This window comes from Marmota flaviventris, chromosome 3, assembly GCF_047511675.1.
Source record: "Marmota flaviventris isolate mMarFla1 chromosome 3, mMarFla1.hap1, whole genome shotgun sequence".
Lineage (NCBI taxonomy): Eukaryota > Metazoa > Chordata > Mammalia > Rodentia > Sciuridae > Marmota > Marmota flaviventris.
In genome coordinates this window covers 160219682-160228352 of record NC_092500.1, presented here as the reverse complement: position 1 = coordinate 160228352, position 8671 = coordinate 160219682, and the positions used below count along the sequence as shown (strand labels likewise).

The 8671-nt window shown below is 37.7% G+C and overlaps 1 protein-coding gene across 1 annotated transcript; it reads left to right on the top strand.

Moving 5' to 3' along the window:
* Positions 1-289: 289 nt before the first annotated feature.
* Apela (apelin receptor early endogenous ligand) lies at positions 290-1749 on the top strand. Its single transcript, XM_027926920.2, has 2 exons — positions 290-365; positions 1661-1749. The coding sequence occupies exons 1-2, from the start codon at positions 290-292 to the stop codon at positions 1747-1749; spliced, it is 165 nt and encodes a 54-aa protein (XP_027782721.1).
* Positions 1750-8671: the final 6922 nt, after the last annotated feature.

The following is an 8671-nucleotide window of genomic DNA, read 5'->3' as shown; positions in this document are numbered from 1 at the left end:
CTATTTCACCAATATTTGCTTATGGAAATAAAGGGGAGTGACTGGGGAGGGGGCAGGGAGGAGGAGATGAGTGGAGGAGGGGTTTGAGGCTGAGGGAGCCTCTGACCACAGCACAGCGCACCAGTAACCTTGTCTGATGTGATCATTAACCTTTCTGGAAAATGCAGCTGGCAGTCCTCTGAGGTTTGTCATTAGAATGTGAGGAGAGCCACACAGATATTGCACAGACTATTTACAGATTGTTTGGTTTACTTTAAGAGCTATTACTACACTTGCCTGTGGCAGGAAAATGAGATTTCAACAATTTTTGTGTGTGTTTTTAATTTTTGTGATGAGTCTTCTCCTAATCAACGGACAGAGACCAGGTAGGACTTTCATACATTTGTATGGAGTAACTTGTTTTTATGCCTGTTTATGTCTGTGGTTCTGAGTACAACTGTATTTATGTTGAGAGAGTTGCTTAGGCGTGTTTGCAATAATATTGGGGGTAAATGTGTAGGATTTCTGAAGTAATGCGATCCTGCTGGTGACAGGATAGATCAGAATATATGAAAAAGCAATTGTATGTTGAAGTATTGCTAAATATTTTACCACTATTTTTCTAAATGCAAAGAAAATCTAAATCTAAACTATTGTAGATGGGCTGTTCTTACAAACAGAAAGAAATGCAAATCTTAGTTTATTAATTAAAGAGTTTAATAAATCAACAACTTTTAATTAGAATGCAAAATTCAGAGCAGTTTCATCCAAAGAGCATGTAGCTGGCAGAGGAGAGCAATGTTAACTGAGTGTACAACATGTAAAAATCATAGCATGGCAAATGTAGATGAAATCATAAAATGAGTCAATAGTTGCAATTTCTAGTTATGTAATAGGTAGATCACCTAAAACAAAGAAAGCACAGTTTGTAGTATTGTGTTTATAGAGCCAAAAATGTGCATGATCAAGACATATAATATTAAATTTACCTGACATCTTTTTCAAGAATGTGTTATATTTAACCAACAGGAATTTAGTAGACAAAATTATTTGAATGCATTTTTACTTCAAAGCCAAATGACTTAGATTTTAAAGTACCAGTAGGTAAAAAATTTAGAAAGTTAAAGTTTTCTGACACACAAAAACTGCAAACCCAAGCTTTAATAGAAAGGTGATAATCCAAAGGTTATGTTTACTTGATAATGTACTTCTTCAGTAGAACAGAAATGGTACACAACTTGTTAAAAACTCAGACTTTTAGTTAATTAGAAGTTTGATTGGCATGAGGTTATTTCAAATGATGTCCCAGGCTGTCCTTTTACATAAGTAAGAAAAACAGTCCAAGTCAGCAACTCAGAAAGCAGCAACTGCTATTCAAACCATTTCTTCTTTTCCAAAATACCAAACACTGGGCAATGTTCTGTGATTAAGTTCCTATATAAAAGAATATTTAGGAAGAAATTACATGAAAGGAGGAGGATATTACTATTAAGATCTTGCTATTAACACTGTTAGGAATCTACTTTGTGTATATGCATCAGATTATTTATGCTACAATCATCTATGAACAAATGGCAAATAACCACAGAACAGTTTGACTGCAAATACAATTTTATATTCTCCAGATTATACAAATTGATTTTTTTAAAAGGCTCCTAATCCTTCTTTTTCCTTCCTTTAGCTAATTTGGCCCTAAGAAGAAAACTGCACAGACATAACTGTCTTCAGAGGAGATGTATGCCTCTCCATTCCCGAGTCCCGTTCCCATAAGGTATTTATGATAGAAAATTGTTTTACTGCATTTAGTTACCTATTCCAAAAAAATGCATTTTTGTATTTTGTAATATGTAATTATAATTTATGATGACATAAAGGTTTCAGGAATGTGTACTAATGAATGAAAGAGGGAATTGATATGATGTTTGGGAATTACTTGTATAGTTAAAGAAGAAGATAGACTAGAGTAAAAAAAATCCTGATATTGTTGAACCTAAGTGATAGTCAATACTCTTGTATGTGGTTGAAAATTTTCATAATTAAAAAATCAGACATCAGGAGAATTTAATTATAAACAGTATGTTTCAGGGTTTTAAAAAACATTGAAAAACACATTTTCCATTTAGACCTCTATGTACTTGAGAGCATTTGGACATATTTACCGAACACCACTATAACAATACCAACACTTCCAAATTTCCAGCCTCAACACTTCCAAATTTCACATATAAATCAACTTAATATTAATGGCATGGCAGCTTTCCAGCCTCACTAACAGTACTGGTCTTGATGACTGCATCTTTAAGAATAAATTCAGAATAGAACTTTGCTCCTCCTTTTTTGTTTTATACTCACTAAAAAGCCAATGATTTTACCACCTCACTTCAGTAATACTACTGGCATCAGTCTTCAAACAGTGCCCAGGTTTAAGTCATTTCACTCTAAAAACTAACTTAACATCCTATTGTAATTATTTTAAGCTCTTTGGTTCATTTAAAATATGTCTTCCTAAAGAAAATACATAGAAATATCCCACAGCTGGTTAACATACACAGGCATTTGCTAAATTAGCTTTTTCAACTGGTCTGTAAACTCTAGCTTTTATGGCTTTGCTCATTCAGTGCAAAGAATATGTGCTTTTCATACCCAGTGGAAGCCTTGTAGTAGGAAATTAAATGAAGTGATAAGCATTTATCAGAGGACTGAGACAAAAAGCCAAGATATCTATGCCTTATCTGCAACAAATTACTCTTTGCTATCGAAAAATGTAAAGTAGGTTGGGTGGAAGAATCCAGAAAGATACAGTGGGGGTTGCTGAGAAGAAGCCAATTCACAGTGACAGAAATATGCTTTAAAAGGATTACTATGTTAAAATATCCTTTGGTGTGCGTCAGCGTTTCCAGCAGTGTTTCCACCTATGTAGGTGAGACTGAAAAGCTGGGCTTATAAGGAGTGAAGAACTTCCAGATTTTCCCAGCACTCCTCTGTAAATAACAAAGAGGAGAGGAGGCATTTCACAATTGCAAGAGAATTCCTGTATATACAAAGATGCCTTTCAAAATACAAACACAAGTCCTTAGTTAGCCATAGATTATTTTGGCTTTCACCTCACACAACCTACCATAAAAACTGAGCTACAAGTAAACAAGATAAGAGTAGTGAAATTTGAAAACGTAAGGGAAATTTTGACTTGCAAACCAAAGGGGAATTTAAATACAAGCTATATAAACCTTTTAATAATAACAATCCTTCACAAAAGCTAGCTGATAGTTTTGTAGAACTGCTCAGGTTACACATCCATTTTTAGTGTTTAGGCTAGTCCTAGACCCAGCTACAGTTCTGTGAAGACTGTATGAAAGTCACCTGTTGGAATCTAGTGATTATTATAATAGTCAGTGGAAGATAAACATTAAGGTAATTCCTCAATGTCTTAGTCAGAACTAAAAAGTACTGCCTTCAGATTTGACAACACACTTCTCACTGTCCTGAATACTGTCTCACTTTCTATGTCTTGAAAAAAAGCCACTCTGACAAGTAGGTAAAGACCCAAATAGGATCTAAGTAGTGGACTCTAAGGCAAAAACCACCCTTTCATTTCTCCCTTTTTCTACATTTTTTAGATAAAATCACATGTGGTTGATTCAGCTAGGGTTAAGTGAGACTGTAAAAAGATAAACAATTGACTTTGGAAGTTCTCCAGATTAACCCATTAGAGTGATTTTGACCTTTAGCTCATTTGATCAAATGACTTATCTTTACTCTGTATATTGTCTTTTTTTTTTTTTTTTTTCTTTCTTTTGTGGTGCTGGGGATTGAACCCAGGGCCATATGCACACAAGACTGAGCTACATCCCCAGTCCTGCTCTGCATATTATCTTTACTCTGTTCCTTTTGCAGGCTCCTAGAGTCCTTCTCAGTGATCCTCAGCATGATTTCCTACTTTATATAACTGAGTCAATTAAATAGAAGACCTATGCTGCTTACAGGGCATTTCCTTGATATTTGTTTTTCAAAGAAATGTTTTAACATTACCTTCAGCTCTGAGTGAGAAGAGCAATAGGAGAAGGGATGTCAGGAAACGGGAACTCACAGATTAATGAGGGAACTACAGAGTGGGAAATAAAACAGGGGCTTAAAATTCAAATATCTTCCCTCTGCCAACTGTACTATCTCATTACATCAATGCCTTTATTTATAAATATGCACTCTAGATAACTACATACCCTATTAGTAATACTCTATTCAGTTCTTTCTTTTTTTCTTTTTTAGGTACCAGGGATAGAACCCAGGGACATTTTGCCATTGAGCTATGTCCTCAGCTCTTTTTATTTTTAATTTTGAGACAGTCTCACTAAGTTACTTAGGGCCTTGCAAAATTGCTGAGGCTGGCCTCAAACTTGTAATCCTCCTCCCTCAGCCTCCAGAGTCTCTGGGATTACAGGCATGCACCACAGTGCACAGCCTCTATTTTTTCTTAATATTTATTTTTTAGCTAGGATTATAGCTCAGTTGGTAGAGTGCTTGCCTTGCAAGCACAGGGCCCTGGGTTCAATACCCAGGACCATAAAAAAAAAAAAAAAAAAGTTATTTTATCTATTTTTATGTGGTGTTGAGGATTGAACCCAGAGCTTCGCATGTGCTAGGCGAGCGCTCCACTGATAAGCCACAACCTCAGCACCTCTCAATTTGGCTTTTTAATAACAGTTGCAATGCTATGTTCATGTTAGAAAAGTTTATTTCTAACAGTATAAACGAATATAAAGTCAGAAGTAAAAGTTCCTTGCCCTCGCCTATCGTTTATTTTCATTTCCTAGGCGTAATGGCTTTGAAAATGTACATGGTAATACACCATTTTAAATTACTTTTTTTCAAACTTGCTTTCCATTCAAAATGTCTCTAGTTCTCTATTTTGTATCTTATTCTTACCTCCTTGATCAGACCTCTGCTCTGCCTCCCAGCTCCTTCTCTAGTCATCCTATTGGCCTGCCATTTCTCACCCCATTCTGTCTGTGGGGCTTCCTGAAGCCCAGCTCTGCCTTCAGCACAGATTTCCACTTCAGTGAAACACTTCATCTCCAACATTAGCAGGTCTCTGAGGAAGAACTCTTCTGCTCATTTTTTAAAATCTATGATATTCAACCAGCTATATTTCAAACATTTGGTCACCTCTAGTTCCCTTTTTTGTTTTGTGTTTGTTTGTTTTGCAGTGCTAGGGCTCAAACAATCCAGGGGCCCACGTGCTAGGTGAGCACTGTTATACACTGAGCTACACCCCCAACTAGCTTCCTTATAGCACTTCTAACTTCCTCTTCCAACTCACAACAGGAAAAAACTCCTTTTCGTGGAGAAAAGGAAGATTATGAAGCATCTGTGACCCCATAGTGCTCTCTAGTGACCAGCCCATGATCTTCTCACAGGCAAATTTCTTGAAATAGAGACTGTTTTCTTTTCCTCGCATTTCACTCTGAGAAAATTCCTGTAGACTTCCTTCTGAATACAGTTCAGTTCTGATTTGTTACATCACTATAGATCAAGTGGTGGAACGGATTTTCCTTGGCTTCCATGATACCATGCTTCTTTTTGTTTTTCCCTGGAACAAATGACTATTCTTTTTAGGATCCATATGGGTGGCCAAATGCCTCCTTGGAATCACCTTAGCTGCTCTATAGGCACCTCGGGCCCATGTCCGTAGCATACGGGCAAATCTCTACTATGGCTTCTCTCAGACTTTTTCTTGCTTCTGTTTCCTGTTCCATTATCATATTCAGGAAGACCTTCCCTGATAACTCTTCTTGTGAAATGACAATACCTTGCCTCACTCAAGATACCCCATCCCCTGGTTTGCTTTCTCCATAACACCCATTGTCATCTGGCACATGTAACATATATTTACTTTGTTATTAGGTTTAGTATTTGCTTCTCTTCATTACAAGATAAGTTCTATGAGAACAGAGATTTCCCTCTGGTCCCAGCTGTGTGCCCACTGACTATAGTAAGCTTTCTAGAAATATCTGATGAATGGGGCTGGGGGTGTGGCTTAGTGGTAGAGCACCCCTAGGCTCAATCCCCAGTACCACAAAATAAATAAATAAAATAAACTGTAAATCCAATCATGTTACATCTTGATGAATATTGTTAACTTCCCCCATGACTTTCAGAACAAAGAGAACTGACATAATTTGGCAAACATCACTGATAAGGTGTACCTCTCCAGTCTCATCTATCACCTCTTTCTTTTCCCCTCCCGTTTACCAAAGGGGACAAAAACTAAGACTGTTTACACCATCTGAATTCAAGCTCTGGCCACATAGCTCATTCTGGTGAACACGGGCAATTCACTGACCTTCTCCAACTCTCCTTCCCCTTCTACATCTGCAGAATGGAACTAGTTATGTACCTGTCTATCATAAGACAATGTGGGCACATAATGAGTGCTAAATAAATAGTACCTAGAGTTCTTATTGTTGTTACTTCAAAAACAATCCACTCTCCACCTCTTGCTGCTCTTCAAGCTACACTTCTGCCTATTCTTTACTTTACTATCATTCATCCTACAGGATAATTCCCTTGATTTTGATACCCCACCAATTTTATTAAATGCTCATTTTTTGCTTTCAGAGCATTATTTGCATACTTTCTGTCACAGTGCTTGATCCGCTATATAGTAATGTGTTAACTGACTGTACTCTACTCCCACTCCTCTACCCTGCCCTCTGTATACTGTGAATTCCCGGAAGGGTGGGTTTTATTTATTTTCATATCTGCAATCCAATAAAGTGCCTAGAACACAGTAGACATTCCATAAATGTCCCCAAAAGGAATAAAATAAGGCCAGGCACAATGGAGCCTACCTGTAGTGCCAGCTACTAGAGAGTCGGAAGTGGGAGGTCAGTTTGGGCAACATAGTGACCATGTCTTTAAAAAAGAAAGAAAATGAAACTTTTTCTTATTATGTTAGCATTTAAGACTCACTGTTATCATACCTGAACACAATTTTCAGTTTTACTTTCTAATATTACCTGCCAAGCCACACTGATTTCCTATCTCTATGCTGGAGACCTCGTTTTCGTTTTGTTTTTCCAACATTTCACCACATATATTTAGAGACCTTTTGACTTCTATGAATTCCTTCCCTTACTTTATCAAGTCCAGACTCTTCCCCTCCCCCATGTTCTCTTCAAATCCCATTTTCTTCATGGGGACTACCTGGCATTAATTAAAATACTCTTCAGTGCCAGCAGGGTGGAACAGGCCTGTAATCTCAACTGTCAGGAGGCTGAGACAGGAGGATCATGAGTTCAAAGCCAGCCTCAGCAAAAGCAAGGTGCTAACAAACTCAGTGAGATTCTGTCTCTAAATACAAAATAGGGCTGGCGATGTGGCTCAGGGGTTGAGTGCTCCTGAGTTAGGGTCGAGTGCTCCTGAGTTCAATCCCTGGTACCCCCTCCCCCACAAAAAAACTTCATTCTCTCATTGATAAGTTTATGAGATTTATTGTTGCTCTGAGCTACATCCCTAGCCCTGTATTATTTTCATTTTTGAGACTGGGTCTCTCTAAGTTGCCCAGGCTTGCCTCAAATTTGCCATCCTCCTGCCTCAGTCTTTTGAGTACTTGGAATTGCAGGCATGTGTCATCAACACCCAGCTCATTCCAAGCCTTGTTGTTGTCTTTTTCCTTTTTATTGGCACATTATAATTATACATAACGGTGGGGAGATTTGTTATAATATATCCATACGTGTACACAATAAAACAGTATAATTTGATCAGTTTCAAACCCCAGTACCTCCCCTTTCCTTCCCCTCCCTCCCCCTGGTCCCCTTTTTCTATTCTACTGGTCTTCCTTCTATTTTTTTTTTATTCTAATTAGTTATACATGACAGTAGGATGCCTTCTGACACACTGTACACAAATGGAGCACAACTTCTCCTTCCTCAGGCTGTATATGGTGCAGGACACACCAGTAGTGTAATCATACATGTATATAGGATCATGACTGTCTCATTCTACTGTCCTTCCCATCCCCACAGCCATACCCCTCCCCTCACTCCCCTCTGCACAATCTAAACTTCCTTCATTCTTCCCTACCTTTCCCAACTATGGATCAGCATCCGCTTATGAGAGAAAACATTTGCCAAGTCTTGTTTTTGTTTTTTTGAGACTGGCAGCTTCCAGTTAAGTTGCTCAAACTGGCCTCAAACTTGCAATCCTCTTGACTCCGCCTCCCAAGTCACTGGTATTATAGAGTATATCATCACACCTGGCAAAACGCAGAATATTAACAGAAATTGTTCAGATTGCTAATGGAGACAACTGAGCAAATAAAGATTACTAGGTGAAAAATAATGTACTGTACTAATTTCTTTAATATCTTAAATTCAGGCTTCTAAAGAAACAGGAGCTATATTTATACCAAAAGGTAAGGATATATAAAGGTGCTTCAAGCACTGAAAAACAGGTAGTTTTAGAACTCTTTTGTCTATTAAAAAAAAATTAGCATGGGTAAGTTGGTTTACTGGATAATACATCTTATTATGATGTGTTCTCTCGTGTCTTTCAGATATAGAACTCTGCAGCTGATTTCATTAGCTATACCAGAAGAAGAGTGAAGGAGTGAATGAGAGATCTCAACCACCCAAAAGAACTTCACTGTGGCAATCGGGGGATTGGTTACACTTCATCAGACAAAAAGGAA